Source organism: Gopherus evgoodei, chromosome 1 (assembly GCF_007399415.2).
Source record: "Gopherus evgoodei ecotype Sinaloan lineage chromosome 1, rGopEvg1_v1.p, whole genome shotgun sequence".
Lineage (NCBI taxonomy): Eukaryota > Metazoa > Chordata > Testudines > Testudinidae > Gopherus > Gopherus evgoodei.
The window spans coordinates 269,878,535-269,897,776 of record NC_044322.1 but is presented as its reverse complement, the minus strand read 5'-3'; the positions used below and the strand labels follow the sequence as shown (position 1 = coordinate 269,897,776).

The 19,242-nt window shown below is 46.1% G+C and overlaps 1 protein-coding gene across 3 annotated transcripts; it reads right to left on the bottom strand.

Moving 5' to 3' along the window:
* Positions 1 to 908: 908 nt before the first annotated feature.
* On the bottom strand, positions 909 to 15,126 carry PICK1 (protein interacting with PRKCA 1). Of its 3 annotated transcripts, none has more exons than XM_030546159.1 (13): positions 14,865 to 15,121; positions 13,734 to 13,827; positions 11,741 to 11,852; positions 10,691 to 10,819; positions 10,499 to 10,565; positions 7,526 to 7,615; positions 5,960 to 6,013; positions 5,793 to 5,855; positions 5,222 to 5,355; positions 4,544 to 4,636; positions 3,590 to 3,640; positions 1,697 to 1,841; positions 909 to 1,215 (listed from the first exon to the last, which is right to left on the bottom strand). In XM_030546159.1, the coding sequence occupies exons 2-13, from the start codon at positions 13,772 to 13,774 to the stop codon at positions 971 to 973; spliced, it is 1,224 nt and encodes a 407-aa protein (XP_030402019.1). In that variant the 5' UTR covers positions 13,775 to 13,827; positions 14,865 to 15,121; the 3' UTR covers positions 909 to 970. The 3 variants fall into 3 exon arrangements, with proteins under 3 accessions (XP_030402019.1, XP_030402024.1, XP_030402032.1); XM_030546172.1 differs by having other exon boundaries at positions 1,062 to 1,210; positions 14,865 to 15,126; XM_030546164.1 differs by lacking the exon at positions 3,590 to 3,640 and having other exon boundaries at positions 14,865 to 15,123.
* Between the last annotated feature and the right edge of the window lie 4,116 nt (positions 15,127 to 19,242).

The window sequence follows — 19,242 nt, the reverse complement described above, 5'->3', positions numbered from 1 at the left end:
TGCACGTGATAAGCTGTGCATCCTCAAGGAGCAAATCTGGTTAAGGCCAACCAGGAGCAAAATGTGAGAGGGGAAATGACCAAAGAAACACATGGACCAGAGTCCCCTGATCCAGCGTGAATTTCACAAACCTCCTCCTTTTGACTAGTAGAAGGTTCACCTTTTGCCCATGTCCTACTGAAGATGGTTCCTCTCTGATAAAGGCCAGTTCCCTTCTCTTTCTTTGGGGAGGGTGATGCTACACATGGGAAGCCCTTTCCTTGAAGGATTTCATCAGTCCCTTGTTGGTTGATGACTTGTTTACATCTACCACTAGTTCTACACCTCAGCTTGCCTGGGTTCTCTTTCTCTTCCATAGGAAACAGCAGCCAAAGCACGTGGAGAGGGGGCAGATTCCTCTAGCATCCTCACATATACCTAGAGCCAGCAGGGGCAGTAGAATTGTAAACAACATTTGAAGTGGGAAAGTAGAGAGGCAAAACCTTCTGGTCCCAGGGTAGTCAGCAGTGAAGCGAGTGATCCTGCTGACTTCCATCTAGCGAGGGCAGATCAGGAGGAGCTGTTCTTGCTGTCCATAGTTATCCCTCTTCAGGTGCTATTTTTAGCAGACGCAGGCAGCAGAAGAGGAGGGATGTACCCTTCACACTCAGAAGGGTCCCCTCCGCAGGTGGAATCATATGGTGCAGGGAGGGAATTCCTCAAAGGGTTTCCCACAGTAACCCCCTACCTCAGCCTCTGAGTTGGGCAATGGAACGCTGGGGAAAGCCATCCAGGCAAAGAGAGAGGGAAGGAAAAAAGTGGAGGCTGGAAAGAGTGTGGACTTTGCGCCCAAGTCATCCCAACTGTCCCCATCCGAAGCAGAGGAGGAATCCCTTGCTGAGCTTATACAGAAAATCACTGAGGACGAATCACCATGTGAAATAGATTTTATCAGTCTCTAATGTCTTTCCTGCCCACTGTGTCAGCATATTCAGGCATCATCAATAAGTTTTTCACCATTTGCTTCCTCCTTCCTCCTGGCCTCTCGCTCTCCTGCTTCCTCTTCCTCCTCTGCCCCATCTGAGAAGACGTCCTTCAGACCATAGCTCAGGGTGGTGCGTGCTAGATCCACTTCGATGGGAAAGACATCTGCGTCCCGGAGCACGGCGTAGCAGTCATCATTGTACTTGGACATGGTGGAGACAAAGCGCTGGAGCTGGAACACGATGTCCTGCACTGCAGAGGGGATGGGTTGGGAGTGTGTCAGTGGGGAATATTGCAGATAGTGTTTTCCCTCTCACATGCACTCTTGCTTTTTCAGTGACCAACCACCATGTCCATACCCCCCGTTATCCTGGATTTGTGGGGTGCGTGTATCCCAGAATGTGATTAAGCTAATTGCAACAAATCTGTTCCCCAGGGTTTTCAGAACCCACAGGAGTATCTCTCCCCTCACCCTCAAGCCTGTGTCCAAGTCTCCCTCCCTGAGATTAGCCAAATATTCCTATGCAACAGTCACATCCATGCTCTGTGCACAGCTGTCTCCCAAGCACTGTAACAGAAGGGTCCGTGAGGACCAGACACCCAGACTGGATGAGGTCAGTGAGATGCTGGCAGCAGGGGTTTCTGGGCTAAGATGAGGAGGGACCACAAGGGCAAAAGAACTCCTGTCTGGATGAAGCCCACAAGGGCCATGAAGGAGGCCAGTGACACTCACCATGTTTCTGGTCCAGCAGTTCAATCTTCTCCAGCACATCCTTCCTCATCCTGGCAAAGCGCGTGCGTGCTTCCTGGCGGCAGCGTAGGACTAAGCGATACTCATAGTTCCCAGTGCTGACCCTGTAGAGGGGCTCACCCAGTGCCTGCCAAGAACACCACACCATTTTAGAGACTCCCAAAAAGTTCACAGTGCCAGAGGCTTACTGATGTGATCCCCTGAACCTCAGGTCACCATGGGATCCTGCTGCAGCCTTCTTGGGACCATTGAAACACAGCACAGGAACCACTGATGACTAGGAACATGGAGCTAGTCCTAGGCAAGGTACGAGCTGGAGCCCAGAGCTCTGGGCATCCAAATCTACTGGCCAAACACATAATAGCAGGGATGATGAAATGAGCATTACCGTGACACAAGGGAATGGGACTTATAGTCCCTTTCAACCTGGAAAGGTGAGAACAGATAGCCAGCTGGTACTGGAGTTCTTAGCTGAGTTACTGAGAGAGGCACCAGTATCCAACAAGACTGGTGCCAGAGGCCTAACTATTGTACATAGAATATCAGGGTTGGAAGGGACTTCAGGAGGTCATCTAGTCCAATCCCCTGCTCAAAGCAGGATCAATGCCCAGATCCCTAAATAGCCCCCTCAAGGATCGAACTCACAACCCTGGGTTTAGCAGGCCAATGCTCAAACCACTGAGCTATCCCTCCTGGAGCAGTGGAGCTGCAAGTTTTTGCCTGGAGCTGAGCAGAGCCGGAGCACAGCTCTAAAGCCCTGTTGAATATATAGGGCAAGTCTATCCAGGCGTCCGTGTGTTGCCTGCCTCTAGTCATGACACTGGAAGTCAGTAAGGGTGGAACTACTGATTGTCCAACAGCACATATTTGAGAGAAAAGCGATGGGGACTGTCAGCACAGGGCACAGCAGATAGTGCTTCTTCCCTACACACATATTTGCTTCTGCCTGTGGGTCTGGAATGTACCCGTAATTCATGTGTGCCAAAGCCCAACAATGGCACCCTGCTGGGCCAGAGGGAGAGATTTTCTTCTCCCATTTAGCAGGATGTATATCATCATCATTAGGTGTTGGGTTACTCAAGTTTTACTAGTTACTAAGGAGGCACCATTGTCTGGTCCTCTGAGCAAAGAACTGGGTACCAAGGAATACAGAGTTCTAATCTCAGCTCTGATCCTGAGTCCATCTCTGACCCTGGACAAGTCAACATCCCACTTTTATAGTTGGGGAAACGGAGCATCCACAGGGCATCTTTATTTACCTTACAAGTTGTTGGTAAGGATTAAGATTTGTACAGCACTTTGAAGATTCATAAGGCTATATTCAATGCTAGGAATTATTTTCCATGCTAATTTGAGGATTTTACTGGATTTTTGGAAGTCTTCCAATCATAATTATGAATATTTGTTGAAATACATTGTCACTAGGAGAGCTTCTCCTGAAATCAATTTTCCTTAAACAACTACAAATGCAACTTACAAACAAATTTGCATTAGTGTGGGATGCAGAGTATCTAATACAGGACTTTAGATAAACTGCACCTTATACTCAAGTGAAATCCATTAGGATAATACTGTATAGTAATCCTTAACACACACTAGTATTACTAGAAAAGTAGGAGACACAATTCAGTGAGCATGCAATAGAGATGATGACTGGTCTCAATGGTTTGTGATGATGGGATGTGTTTCATAAATAGTATCAGTTATATTTTCTGCATACCACTCAAAGACCTTCATGTTTGAACACTTTAACAATTTTAATGTATTATTAGCAGGCCTAATGTATGCCTGTATGCAGGCACATGTGTGTTTTTGTGGGTTGCATGTGAGGGAGGACAAAATGCTATAGAAATACAACCTGCAATCTGTACTCACAGTGCAGCTGTATTCCTCATCATCCATCTCCTTCACTTTCAGGCAGTAAGACTACAAAGGAAGGATTAAAGAACAGAAAACACCGAAGGTTAAAAAAAAAGAAAAAAACTATCATCTCCACACAAAGTACTGTGTGACCGAGTTTCCAGGCAATCAGACGTGTAGGGGGTTGGTCCCTGCTTCTCAAGACCTTGTCAAATGGTGCGCCCATGGACACTGGGAAAAGCCCAGCTGAACCAGATGCAATATCTCAGAAGAAGAATGAACCCTGTTTTGAGAAAGGGGAAGGAGGGTAAGCATGCCCCTCCTAGGAAGTATGCAGGCAGGAAGAGGAAGAGGCTTGTTATTTATACTACAGGAGCACCCAAAACGTATAGGAACCTGGACAGACATACAGGAAGATTCTGTCCCTCTCTAAAGAACTTATAATCTACTAAAAATCTCTGTGCTGTTTGGGGCACTACCACAGCAAAAAGTCACCAGGAATAAATAAGAAAGCAATGAAACAATTAAAGGACTGAAAGGATTGATTTAAGAGGAAAGATTGTCAATTGTCTAGCTTGGCTAAATAATGGCCAACTATAAGTATCTGAAGGATATTAATGCTGAGGAGAGAGAGGAAGTGTTTAGGAGATTCCAAGACAGTAAATTGTGTAGCAGCACCCTTACAAATAAGGATGTTAAATTTAACTAAGCAATATGTCATGCAGATATCAGGAAATGTATCTTAATTGTGATGTCTATTAGGCTGCAGAATAGTCTCTCAAGGGAAGTAGCTGAAGCATGTTTCTTGGGTCCTGGAGACCGGAGAAAGTGCTAAAGAAGATAAGATTTGGAATACTCTTGACCAGGAAATGGAGTACATGTGAATGAATAGGTCTTCTCTGTGCTCACATGCTATGATTCTATGAAATCTAATCTCTCCCAGATGTTAAGAGAGAGATAACAGCTCACCAAGTACTCAAACTTGACATCCAGGTATTTTTTGATGGTCAGTCTTGTGTCGGGAATGGCTTTGTTGAGGTACGTGTTCAGGTCAGTCAGCATCTGCAGAGAAAACATGTTAGTAAAGTTACAGAGCTAAGGAGGAAAAGGAGCATTAAAAGGGAGCTAAAAGGACTTGATGGCCTGCTGCAATGAGCTAGGGCACACCCTCAGTCTCGTTCACAGCGGGGCAGGTGTCCATGTCACAGAAGTCACAGCATGATTGGTACTAATTGTTCCCTTTTGTTGACAGTCTTAGCAGAGAGCTCAAGAACGGAAGGGACTATGTAGATGTAAGTACATTATCAACAGATGTGGAGCCTCCAAGAGGAGGATAGGCACACTGGAGAGTGTGCGTGTAAGTGTGACAGTCTAGTTGGTGGATGGCCAGAGGGGAAAGTTTGAACAACCATGTTCAAATAACTCTGCAAACCATAGATACATTTACAACGTCTACTCTGTCTTAACTGTCTATAAAGTTCCTTTAAAGAAAGTTTCTATAGTGTTATTTCTAATTCTTCCCATCACAATTTTTAAGACTATACCCTCAAAGACAGACTCCTCCATTTCTGGTCTCCTCTCCCACAATTCCCCTCTTTTCTCCTGTATGCTGGTGCCAATCCCCTCTCCTGTGCTTTGATTCTTTACCGGTTTGATAGTTTTCAGTAGGCGGATCCCAAATTTCTCGATGCTGCGATGGGCATCTGCAAATTTCACAAAGGCTTCACTGGCAGCTGGCTGTGGTTCCCGTACACCAATGACCGAGAAAACATCTCCAAACGCTGAGCAAATTAATAAAATACATACAAATGGAGAAGGGGTTTATCTGGAGAGAAGCCTCCATGTCTGATATTAACAACCATTCCCACAAGTTAGAATTTGGCCAGGAGCAGTGTAACAATCCTATTCTTGCAGAATGCCAGAGGTTCCTTAAAGACCACAAATAGTCAGCGACTCACTTTTATGTCTTATGCGAAAGATGGTACCTATGGCAGCACAGTGCCCATTAACACCATGCTAGGGAATTGTTTCTGAACTGACTCGGAAGAAAGTGCACCATTTTCTCACTCATTCCTAGTTTTCGTTGCGGGTCACAGTTCAAGTACTGATTAGGCCTGATGCTTCTGAGATCTGATAATATCATAGACATCTACTCCCCCATCCTAGGGTGGTCAGCCTGCTATAAGTTTGAGGACTGAATTCCTTCCAGTCTATTTACCTCTGTGTGTCTGGGAGAGTTCAAAGAAAGCTCTAAGGAGACTCTTGGTGTGCTCTGTCATGCCTGTGGTGGGAGAAGAGAGAGAGAACATACAAATCATCCCACTGACACATTATCCTCCCTCCTCCAATCCCAATCGAGATGTCTGACAGAAGATGGCAATTTACCTTTATACAGCTCTGCGGTTCTCTCCAGCTCCTCCAGCCTCTTCACCAGTCCATCTAGAGGGGAGCAAAGAACCAGAGAACACGTGGTTATGATGCTGAAGTCCAGGGGAACATAGGGATGTGAGTGGCTGAAAGGAGAAGGCATTTATTGTATATGAATGGTTGAAAACACCCTCTTCCCACTCCTCAAAAGTCTGGCTCCTTACCCAACAGGTAAAACTTAAAAAATTAATCCAAACTGGATTCAGAGTTGTATAATTTGACTCATCACCTATTTGAAATTCACCGGATGGGTCCCTGATTTTCACTGTTCTGTTGTCCTGTCAATCCAGCTACCAGTTAAAGAGCCCCAGCAACATTATGTCAAGGGCTGTGGATGCAATCATGATATACAGTGACACAGCGGATTTCCCAGAGGGGAGCAGCCCTGTTTACAACAGTAATAAATGACAAAAAGGCACAATCCTGAGGGAAGAAAGCAGAGTTTGTGTTTAACTATGACAAATTAGAAGGAGGGACGGGGTAACTGCTAGATAATTACTGCACCCCTTAGATGAGAAAGCTGAATGAATCTCTCAAGAAATGCCCAGGTTCATGCATAACCTACGACTATACTAAGACAGAAGAGGTTATACATGAAGAAATGCCTGACAGCCATTAATACGACGTCTTTTATCCAGACATCCCACAGTGCCTGACATATTCATTTATTATTTGGGGCTTGAACATATGAACAGTCATGAACTCCTTGACTATTAGAAGTTGAAGTCTGGGCCACAAGTAATTGGCAAAGTTGTTCTCCCTACACTTGGAACCAGGTTTAAAATTTGATCTATAGCCCCAATCTCACAATAATTTAGGCATTCTTAACACACTTGAAAAGCTTAATGGAGAATCACTTCATTCACCACTGAAATGCAGCCACATCCAGACTGAAGGTGGCAGCTGTATAACAGCACAGAAGTACAGAACTGCCATATCCATTTGGGACTGCAGAGGGAACTTCAGTTTTGCATTTTTTAGGTGTGACTGACACCATTATGAGGGACATATCCATTCAGTCAGGGAGACTTTTTTGAATCCAGGTTTATTATGCACGAGACACTTGCAGGCAGCGTGTTTCACAAGGATTACTATAAGGTGTGACATGACACAACAAAACTGAAACAAATGCCTGTAGTCAGAATACAGTTAAAGAAATGATAGAAAAGACACTAGCAGATATGAGGGCTGTTGCTTGTTGGTATAATTATTTTGACCTTGCAAAATGACTGTTGTGCCACAAAATCAAAATGCTTCAAGGTTGCATTGCCATGCAGTCATAACACTGCAATGCTGCACAACAAAAAACACACAGGAATCGCTCACTGGCCTGTGATCTAAGTACATGAGACTGTGTCTCACGCAAGTATCAGGAGAGGTGCCTGCCCTAATCAGACCCCTTGCCCCACAGTACTACTGGGCACCAGCTTAACAAACACTACCCCCCATGACTTTATTGGATACCTGCCTAACTGACATTGCCAGTAGCCAAACAGGAAGGTGTCTTTCTGTGTGGCTGCTTACCGTTGCAGAGGATGGCTCGGCTTAGTCCCAAGGCATCTGCTGTACCCGAGCTCATGTTCTCCACCAATCGGTGCTTCACTTTCTTCAACACTACACCCAGCAGAAAGTGTCAAAACTCAGGATCAGAGTAATTTCCACAATAACAAAGAACATAGTTAACAAAACTCAGGTTTCAGGTACCAAACTGGCTAGATTGAGCCTACCTTAGCAGAGCTCAGAGGAGACTGAACAGAAAGAGAATGCCACAGAAATTAGATGCAGGGAAGATCTGAACCAGGGCCAATGCAGGTATGTTCCCTACAATATGTTCTCTATTCAAGTCCTATATACCCCAGGCAATGGGGCTTCCACAACTTCCTTTGGAAGACACAGCCTCATAGATCTCACCATAGGAAATGTCTTGACATTCAAGACCACATCTTGCTTACTTTACTCAACTGATTAATTCCAATTAAGTTAACAGAATAGTGTGAGAATAAGGCAAGTAGGATTGAGTACTCAGCCAAAATTTTCCCTTAGCTTAATTTTATCTCATGACTCTTAGGCCTGGTCTACACTAGTCTGTTATTTCGGAATTGGACGAGTTAATTCGGAAAAAAAAAGATTCCGTCCACACAATCAAACAGTTTTTTCTGATTTAAAGGGCTCTTTAATCCAATTTCGGTACTCCACCTCGGCAAGTGGAGTAGCGCTTAAATCGAGATAGCAATCCTGGGTTAAAGGTATTTTTGACGCAATTTGACGTTATTGGCCTCCGGGAGCTATTCCAGAATTCTCTCTTGTGACTGCTCTGGACAACACTCTCAACTCCAATGCACTAGCCAGGTAAGCAGGAAAAGCCCTGGGAACTTTTGAATTTCATTTCCTGTTTAGTCACCATCAGCACAGGTGACCATCCGCACAGTCCACCATCACAGGCAACCATGCAGAGTCCACCATCACAGGAGATCACACAGTCCCAGATTCGCAGACGAGCTCCAGCATGGTCCGAACGGGAGGCACTGGATTTCATTACATGTTGGGGAGACGAGTCTGTTATGGCAGAATTACATTCCAAAAAAAGGAACGCAAATACATACACTAAAATCTCCAGGGCCATGACGGAAAGAGGCTACTCCAGGGACACAGAGCAGTGTCGTACAAAACCCAAGGAGCTCAGGTAAGCGTACCAAAAAGCCAGGGAGGCTAATGGGCGCTCTGGGTCACAGCTCCATACATTCCGCTTCTACTGTGAGATGCATGGAGTTGGGAAGCTCGCTAGAGCTGCAAGAGCGGGAGAGCAGAATTTGCGGTGGAAGCGTGAGCAGAGTCTGCAGCGGAAGCTGTGTGGCTCAGTTCACGATGGCCGAAAAACAGCGGGGAATTGTTGCCTTCTGTAGTTTGCACGCAAGCCCAGGACAGACAACATGGAAAAATTAGCTAGCGATGCAAGAGCAGGAGAGCAGAGTCTGCGGCAGAAGCTGTGCTGCTCAGTTCACAGTAGCCGAAAAAAGGTGTGAAATGGTTAGATAAAAGAGTAGATAGAAAGATGAGAGGGCATGCGAGGTTGATTCATAGTACCAGTTGCTGGTGGATTCTCTGCAGCTTGAGGTCTTCAAACCATAATTTGAAGACTTCAATAACTCGGACATAGGTTAGGGGTTTGTTATAGAAGTGGATGGGTAGGGTTCTGTGGCCTGCTTTGTGCAGGAGGTCAGACTAGATGATCATATTGGTCCCTTCTGACCCTAAAGTCTATGAGTCTATGAGAGAGGTGGTGTACCGTATTGCACCATCTGCTGGCAGTATGGCGTCTGCTCTAGCTTTCACAAAGGGAGGATCGAGTGACGATACACACCCAGAAACACCCACGAGAATATTTTTGCCCCATTATGCACTGGGAGCTTAACCCACAATTTCAGTGGGTGGCAGGGACTCCAACATTCGATGCTAGCCTCGGTACTGTGGACATACTCCGCCGAATTCACATGCTTTAGTGGGGATACACAACACCGAATGTATATAATCGCTTCCAAAAATTTGAACAGAATAAGTCTGAATTAATTTCTTATTGTAGACATACTCTTAGTTAAAAGTCTTTGTACCATCCTTAACATTTCCTTCCCCTGTTTGGAGATCATTCCTTTCAGATTCCTGAAGATAATTATGCCCTTTTCATAATCCTATGACCACTATACATGTATTTAGGGCATGATTTTTCAGAAATGCTGAGTGCCTGCAGCTCCCAGTGATGCCAGTTGAAGTTGTGGATACTTGGCACCTCTGATAAATCAGGCCCTTTGCTCTAATTTTTTCTCAGAAATCCATTTCCCAGCCCCTGTGCATTTTTGACTGCTCGTCTGACTTTCCTTTAGTTTGTCAGCATCTTCACTGACAAGGGAGAATGAAAACAAAAGAAAATCCAAAGAAATAAATAAGAGGGGCTGCCCTTTACTATATGCCCTGTGCAGCTTTTCTAGAGTGCCAGGAACGTGGTCACATTTAAAAACGACACTCAGGTAGGTTAAACTCAAAATGTAGCTTTTGTTTAAAAAAATGTTTACAAAACTCAGTATGGAGAGAAATGTCCTAATGATTATCTAAAATAAGATTAACTGAAGACAGGAGTTTTGGACTGGAATTTTTCCATGCACTGTTAGAAATCCAAAAACATTAGCAAGAGCAGACTGAATGAAAGACAGCATGTGAAACTGACTTGTTGAGTTTCACTGTCCAAACTGAACACAATGCAGAAAGCAAGCAACAGCAAAACTGATTAAAATTAAATTAATTTTAAACAGTCAGGTATTATTAGTAACACAGAGAAGGACTTTAAAAAAACAACCACCCAAGTTTTAGCTTGTGTCCATTTAAAGGAGATAAAATAACAGCAAATACTGAAACAAAATCTGATTTTGATTTTGGCTGGGATCTCCTCACCACCCTCCTCCTACCCTGCATATCAAGGGAGAGAGAGAAACCAGCATGTCTTACCAATATCCAAGGACTTTCCCTGCTTTGGGTCGGCTTGGAGTTTGTTGTAGTGAATCGTCACTTCTTCCTGGATGGAATAGCAAAGCCAGAGCTGTTGTTCTGGAACTGAGTAGCAGGGGCCTCCTCTACTGAAGGACAAGAGTTTATAAACTGTGACCCAGCCTGCTCCATTGGACTGTTCCTACTCCTTACCTTTACCACCTGTATCATTTTGGCTACCTCGACTTTGGTTTTCCCTTTTACTGACTTCCCATTCACTCCCGTGATTTCATCGCCAGCCGCCACAGTTCCATCTAGCGCTGCTGGAGTGTTATCAAACACCTAGGAGAGAAGAGGAACAGCAGAGGAAATATGGAGCCAAAAAGGAGTGCAATTAGTCTTATTTATAGGCCAGCCTCTACTTCACTTCCCTTCCCAACCCATAACATTTAGACACCCCACAAGGATCCGAGGAGAGTTGAGCACACGGTTCCTTCTGGGGCTTGTCATCTCCACTTTGTGCATCATCTACAGCAGGATTTCTTGAAGTCTAATACAGTGGTTCTCAACTTTCCGGACTACTGTGCCCCTTTCAAGAGTCTGATTTGCCTAGTGTACCCCCAAGTTTCACCTCATTTAAAAACTACTTGCTTACAAAAATCAGACATAATACAAAAGCGTGACAGCCACTATTACTGAAAAATTGCTTACATTCTCATTTTCACCATATAATTATAAAATAAATCAATTGGAATATAAATGTTGTACTTACATTTCAGTGGATAGCATATAAAGCAGTATAAACAAGTCATTGTCTGTGTGAAATTTTAGTTTGTACTGACTTCACTAGTGCTTTGTATGTAGCCTATTGTAAAAGTAGGCAAATATCTAGACGAGCTGACGTACCCCCTGGAAGGCCTCTATGTACCCCAGAGGTACATGTATCCCTGGTTGAGAACCACTGATCTAGTACATCACATATGGCATTCCCCGCTCAGACCCCTTTGAATTTTAATATGCTTCCAGCACTCTGCTGATTCTCAGGTGGATGTGTGAATTCAGAAGTCTTAACCCTATCCTTCCAGAATTATTCCCAGCTATGGTGAGAAATTTCCATTTGATGGCAAAGAAAGAGGACGCTTCGCACTCTGACAAGAGCAGATAATATAAGATTCTCCATGTCCCCCCTCAGCTTCCATCTGTCAAGTTTAACATTGCTTCACAAGGACAATCATAATACTCTCCTCTTTCATGAGTGCCCACCTGAACAATATAGAGACAGGGACAGCACTGTGCTCCTCCCCCAATGCTAATCCCAATCAGATTCTGAGCATCCTTCTTCAAGGTTACTGTCCCAGGAACGGTGGGGATCCCACTAGAACAATATAGAGAGAGAAATAGTCACTGACACAGATTTATATAGCAGTATCTGCATGCAAGAGCTAAAATGTGTAATCTGAAAATATACCAGATGCTTCTCATCTGAGCTAATCATCTTACTGCTGCTGTTTAGCCTTCCAGCCCAGACTGGAAGGACCTTGCCCAGACATGATTTAGACATGTTTATTTGAAATCACTAAGTTGAACAAGAGGCTAATGATTACATATGTGATAATGGAAGTAGTCTAGTGAGCAAATCCAGTGCTGCAGTCAAAACCAGGCCCCTGTCTTCTGTCACTGGGAATGGAGAGAGAGAACTCCCAATATATCTTTTTCAGAGTGCATGTGAGGAATAGAGATAGAAAACACACTCCATGATGCACTGTGAAGCATACTTAAGACCCTCAAATATTTTGGTGGCTATTTTTTTCAAATCTCTGTGCAAGATTTAGGTGAATAAATGCACAACACAAATATGTGCGATGAAATAGGACTGACAGTGAGGACTACTCTCAAAACAGAGTCCCTCTATTTACTCCGCAAAAACCCTTTTATTTCCAAATAAAATTCTAGTGCTGTCATGCTGTGGGAGCTCCACATGACTGTCATAGATCTATGGATTATTAATATTATTACATTTTAGTCACAGCTATATTTAGTAAAAAAGTCACAGACAGGTCACGGGCAATAAACAAAAATTCATGGCCCATGACCTGTCCATGACTTTAACTAAATATACCAGTGAGTCAAACTCAGGTGTGGGAGGGGTAGGGGGGTTGGGGCACTGGACAGGGTGAGGAGGGCTCTGGGCGGCTCTTACCTGGGGGGCTCCCCAGAAGTGGGGACATCCCCTTCACTCAGTTGCTAGGCGGAGGCATTGCCAGGCAGCTCTGCTTGCTACCTCTGCTTGCAGGCACTACCCCCGCAGCTCCCTCTGGCCAGTGGGAGCTGCGAAGCCAGTGCTCTGGGCGGAAGCAGCCCACAGAGCTACCTGGCCACACCTCTGCCTATCAACTGAGCGAGGGGGATGTCCCTGCTTCCAGGGAGCCCCCCAGGTAAGGACTTCCCAGAGCCCACGTCACCCTGTCCAGTGCTCCAACCCCCTACCCCTCTCACACCCAAACTCTGCTGCTGTGGGTGCGCGGGGGCTCATGATTACCTCAGCAGCAGCCGATGCGCCTGGCACAGCGGCTGCCAGGTGCACCGGATGCTGCAAAAGTCATGGAATCTGTGACTTCCCTGATCTCCGTGACAAACTCGAAGCCTTAAGGACTATACATTCTCCTGCCATTTCTTCCTACATCCTTCCCTACCATTTCAGTAGAGTGCGCCCCTTTAGAACATATTAACACTTCTGTGCAATCAGCAAATTAGGAAGAGTTATTGTAGAGCAATAGAAAGCTCTTCCCTCTGCTCACCACCACTGCAAGGCTTCATTCCTCCTAGTCATGGGGAGCAAGAGATCAAGACTGAACAATTAACCTAAATCTCCAACACACATCACCAGGAGTGAACAACTCTGCCTGCTTTGAGCAGGTCCTGGTTGCAGCTCTTTAGGCATCGTCTACACTTAAAACTTAGGTTGACCTAGCTATACTGCTCAGAGCTATGAAAAATTTCAGGTCCCATGCAATACAATCAGGTCAACCTAATCCCCATTGTAGACAGAGTTAGGTTGACAGAAGAATTCTTCCATCAACCTTATCTTCTACCTCTTAAAGGAGTTGATTTACTACAGTGATGAAAAAATCCTGCCATAGCTGTAATATGTGTCTACACTACCACAGCATAGCAGCAGCACTGCAGCTGTCACAGTGTAGTGTAGACTTATTCTTAGTGATGGTCAGTTGTTGGGAAAGGGAAGTGAAGCTCTCACAGCTTATCCTCCTCAATGTCATAGTCCAAGTCTCCAAACATCGCTCTGGCTGGCTGGAGTCTTTTGACCTGAGATTCCGTTTACACCAAAGTGCCTGGGAAGAGAAAAAAAGAACAAAACCCAGTAAACATAGTTATCTGAATTCATCTATGCTCAGCAACTAAAACTGAAGACTCAAACTGTGCCCTCTGTCAGCCCCTTTCTCTCTCTCTTCCAGTGGGGGATGGAGCTGTCAGTCCCTCTCCTGCCTTGGGGAAGAAATATATTTCAGACCTTTCTGATTCTCCACTCTGGGTTGGGGATGGAGATAATAATGTTGTTTTTTTATTGTTTCGCAAGCTATACAAGTACTGGCAATGCTTAGGACAGAAAACAGTCCATTCTGGAAGTTGATTCTTTGTGTGTTGTATCTGCTTGCACAATACTTTTGAATGGTATCTTGAGTCTTATCCCCTTCATCCATTTACTATTTCAGTTTCTTCTTCATTCTGGGGCAAGTCGATACGTATCACACTGTCCTCTGCTTCCATCCTCCAGGGGCTATGCACAGTCTCCCCTCACTGCTTTTTCACAGGAATTCTTCTAATTTCTTACAGTTTGAGGAAGTAGCTTTCTCCAGTTCCCTCATATTTCAGACAGGAGTGTAGCAAATGTCTCTCTGCTTCGTCCTCTCCTCTGTCACAGTAACCGCACAGTGGTTCTTCTCTGGGTTCGCACCATGTTCAGAGTCTCCCAGTTTCTGTCACGCCGTTGGGGCGGCTGGCACTGGATACGGGGAGCCTGCCTGCACGCTGGGTGGGCCTGTGAGAAGATGCCCATGCTGTGTGGCGACTGGCCAGGTTCTGTGCTGCCAAGGGGCCAAGTGGGGTTGGTGGCGGCTCGACATGGCTGCCAACCACTGGGGGATCCCTCTCTGCTGCTCGGGGTGCGGTGACACAGCAGACGAGGCATAGGGGGCCAGGCTAGCACGGGGGGGGGGCCCTCTGGAGGGAACAGCTCCCGGCGGGGGCGGGGAGAGCGGACCCAGGCTATGCCCGGGACTCGGGTGGGGGCAGGGGCTAATGGGGACCCCTGAGGCGCCCCCCCTTTGGGGTCTGGCAAGCTGGAATGGGGGAGGGGTTAGTCACTCACCGGAAACGGCTGGCTCGAGCTGGGTACCTGCATCCACCTGCCGCCGCTACCTGTCAGAACACCGCTCCTTCACGTCACTTCCGGGCCGGAAGCCTCCTACCTAATCCCCCTTCCCCCTCACCCCCGCTTCGCGTGCCGGGGGGAAGCACGTGTCTAGAGACCCGCCCGCTGCCCCCACGCTCTCCTCTCGCGATAAGACGGGCCGGATCCCGGAGACAGAGGGGGAAAGGAGAGTGGGCTGCCATGGAGACGGAGAGCGCTCGGCGGCTCTCGAGACAACCAATGAGGAAGGGGCGGGGCTTAGCTCTGGCTCGCCCCCTGCCGCGCCATGTTGCGGGGAGCAGCGGTCTCTGGTGGAGGGGAAGGGACGGGAGGGTCGCGGCCGCTGCTCCTTGTCCCGCCCCGTAGCGGGGCCGCTTGGGAGCCGCTGCCGAAACCCCGCGTCACTTAGCAGCGAGAAGTGCCCGGGGGGGGCCGCCCGCCCGCCCGCGTCACATGCTTTGCCTGCGCCCTGCAGCGGGACGGGGGTGCGCGGCCGCGGCAGCAGCCCCGGGGGTTCGGCTCCCAGCCCGACTAGAGCGGCTGGGGCCACAGCGCGCCCGTCTCGTCTTGTGCAGTGGAGAGAGGAAGGGCGGCATGGCGGCGCCTTGGGAGGTCTGGGCTGTTTTCCCAGCCCTGCCACCGGCCGTGCAACCAGGGGCAAGTCACTCCGCAACCCTGGGCGGTCATGGGCAAGTCATTTCAGCTGTCCTGTTCCCCGGTTCTCCAGCTGTGACGGGGCGGGGGGTTCCCCACCTCTCCATGCCTGGTTGTGAAGCTAGGTTGCAAGGCTCTCGGCTCCCACACTGATGACAACCATAGAAGTGCCTACACTTAAATAGCAAAGATTGAGGTTGGCCGAGCCATCCAACAGCATCTTAAATTAAGCATGGGATTGGTATTGGTGACAACAGAAAAAACAGCCCCTCTCTTAAGCAGAATCCACTCTCAGCCTCGTCAGAAATGTCTAAAATAGCCAATCTCCCTCACTTGGTAGCTTGGCTTATGTAAAATAAAGAACCTTTGGCCTGAATCTCAGTCCTGGACTATGAGGCGGGGCGTGTGCACAGTAGATTGTGTTGCTGTTCAGGGTTTGGTTTGGTTTTCCTCCCAGTTTGCTGCTTTTCTTGTTGACATAGTTTCCTATTAGATTGCCAAAGACTTCTTGGCTATGTGGGTTTGCTGGTCCTTGGTAAACTTTCAGGTGGAGTGCTTTACTCATGTTGATGACAATAAATAGATCTTCAACAAAGCTCAGGAAAAGCGAATCTATTTCCAAAACTCTCCTCTGGCAGAAGACAAAACCTCCACTTTCTATACTTTGGTGAACCCCATTCTACACTGAAGGTAGACTACAGCATTCCCCAATTGGATGCATTTTATGGTGCTATATAAGTTTTGATCAGTTGCCAAAGTGGACCTGCTCAGGCTAATGAGAACCTCAAGCGAATATTCTGGGTATGTTGAAAGTTAGATGGACGTTTAGGCCTAAATCCTCAAAGGTATTTAGGATCCTAACTGCCATTGAAATCAATGGAAGTTGGTCACCTAAATACCATTGGCAATCTGGGCCTTACTGTCTTTGTGCTCTTAGTCTAATGCAGTGTTTTCCCAGAATGTGCAGTGTGCAAAGGACTGTCTGCTATGGCGGAAGGTAAAGACAGGTTTCTAGAATCTCAGCTTTCAGTTTTTTTAAAAAAAGTCTCTAACTCAATGGTTTTCAAACTTTTTTTGTGGACCACTTGAAAATTGCTGAGGGTCTCAGCAGACCACTTAATGATCATTCCAAATGTGTCAAATATCAGGGGGTAGCCATATTAGTCTGTATCCACAAAAACAACAAGGAGTCTGGTGGCACCTTAAAGACTAACAGATTTATTTACAAAAGCAGCTTTGCCTCCCCTGGATTTGACACCTCCTCATCTATTATTGGGAGTGGACCACATCCACCCTGATCAAATTAGTCCTGTCAACACTGGTTCTTCACTTATGAGGTAACTCCCTTCTCTTCATGTGTCATTATATAATGCCTGCAGCTGTAATTTTCACTCCATGCGTCTGAAGAAATGGGTTTTTTTTTACCTCTGAAAGCTTATGCCCAAATAAATCTGTTAGTCTTTAAGGTTCCATTGGACTCCTTGTTGTTTCCAAATGTGGTTTGTACTGTTAGCTAACTATTGTAAAGCACCTTGGATAAAAGCGCTATATTAAAAAAAAAACTTAATAAACTTTTTTTGTTCTACAAATAAAAGCACACAACTCATTCTAATGTTAGTAGTTTTACCTTTCTAATGCGATGGATATGCCCTCTTTCCTTTGCCACGGCAGCCCCCGAGCTGGGGCTGGGAAGATTAAGCTTGATAAATTTATGGAAGGGATGGTATTATGGGAGAGCCTAATTTTGGCAATTGATCTTTGATTATCGCCAGATAAGTATGCCCAGTGGTTGGTGATGGGATGTTGGATGGGATGGGATCTGAGTTACTGCAGAGAATTCTTTCCTGAGTGGTGGCTGGTGAGTCTTGCCCACATGCTCAGGGTTTAGCTGATTGCCATATTTGGGGTTGGGAAGGAATTTTCCTCCAGGGCAGATTGGCAGAGGCCCTGGAGGTCTTTTGCCTTCCCCTGCAGCGTGGGGCATGGGTCACTTGCTGGTGGATTCTCTGCAGCTTGAGGTCTTCAGACCACAATTTGAAGACTTCAGTAACTCAGGCATAGGTTAGGGGTTTGTTATAGAAGTGGATGGGTAGGGTTCTGTGGCCTGCTTTGTGCAGGGGGTCGGACTAGATGATCACATTGGTCCCTTCTGACCCTTGAATCTAATGAATCTTTGAGTGGGGGTCTCCCCCCTGCTTCAGCAGTCCCCAAGCTTGGGCTGGGAAAGAGGGCCATCTCTCCCCAGCAGCTGCAGCCCTGGAGCTGTGAAAAGTCACCTCTTTCTCTGGCTGCCACAGCCCTGCATGTCCCAAATTCCCCCCACCCCCTCTTCTCATTCCACTGCCCCTCCACCTATTCCCCCCAAGGCCACCAGCTCACCTTACATGTGCATCTTCTCCAGGGTCCAGGCACCTAATTAGTGGAGCCATGCCTGCACAACTCTACTAATTAGGTGAGTGGCCCTTCATTCTCTCATGTGAAGCTGCCCAGACGCACATCTTAAAGGGAACTGTCTGCGGACCATCAGAATGGAGCTTGTGGACCACTGAGGGTCCACGGACTACAGTTTGAGAACCTCCACTCTAGCTGTTATATTTGCAAAGAAAACCTTCAAAGTGTGATGCAGTTTTCAGAGATTGTGAAACAATAGCTTTGAAATGTGAACCATTTCAGTGTTGCTAACTCAGATGCCTGTGATTAGACTGTTAATTTCAACATTGTTGATTATTTCGCTGCAGGGTGGATAAAAATTGATTATTTAAAAAAATGTTTTAATCAGTTTATTTATTTGTTTTAAATTATATTTTTCTTTTGAAAAATAAACCTGTTTAAAATGAAATCCAAATTTATACAAAACCTATCTCAAAACTTTTCAATAAAAAATATGCTGAATCCATGAGCCTGTACTAAAAAAAGTTGAGTTAAAGGCTGCTTTTTTATGTAAAGAAATATGCTTTCCCCCTGATTCTAACTTTTGAGGTCAAGCTTTATAAATATGGCATATGTACTATATTAAGGGCTTGATTCTGTGGGTTACCCAGAGCCTGTGCTACTAAGTGCAAGAAACTGGCAAAGTCATCACAAGCATTGGGATCCAGCCTCGGACTCCAGGAGACACCACCATGTACCTCAGTGGTTTCCAATGTGGGGTCCCCAGACCTTTGTGCCAGGGTCCATCCCTTAAGCCAGGACCAGAACATGTTGGAACAGCTTTCCTGCACTTTTGCTGCATGATGGACACCCGTTTGTGAGTATTCACCCACGAAAGCTTATGCCTCAATACATCTGTTAGTCTTTAAGGTGCCACAGGACTCTTTGTTGCTATTCTCAAAATGATGTCCTCCACACAGCATGACCTCGTGCACTGATGAGAGGTCATGCTGACGGAGGTGTTCCCACACTGGTGGGAATGTTTTCTTAGAACCAGTGATGCCCATTCAGGACTACACCCTCCCTGTGAAGGTTTAGAAGTACTTTTTCTGCCACATATGTCAAGACTTACAACACTTCTACAAGGTAGGAAAGTAGTACCTTCATTTAGGGGGAAAAGAACTACAGATAAAGTAAATGGTATATGCCCTAGAACAAAAACAACAGGAAAATTATGTACAGAAAATGAAAGTGCTCTGGGACACTTAGATGGCAATGGGGTCCTTGGTGGAAAAAAGTTTGGGAACAACTG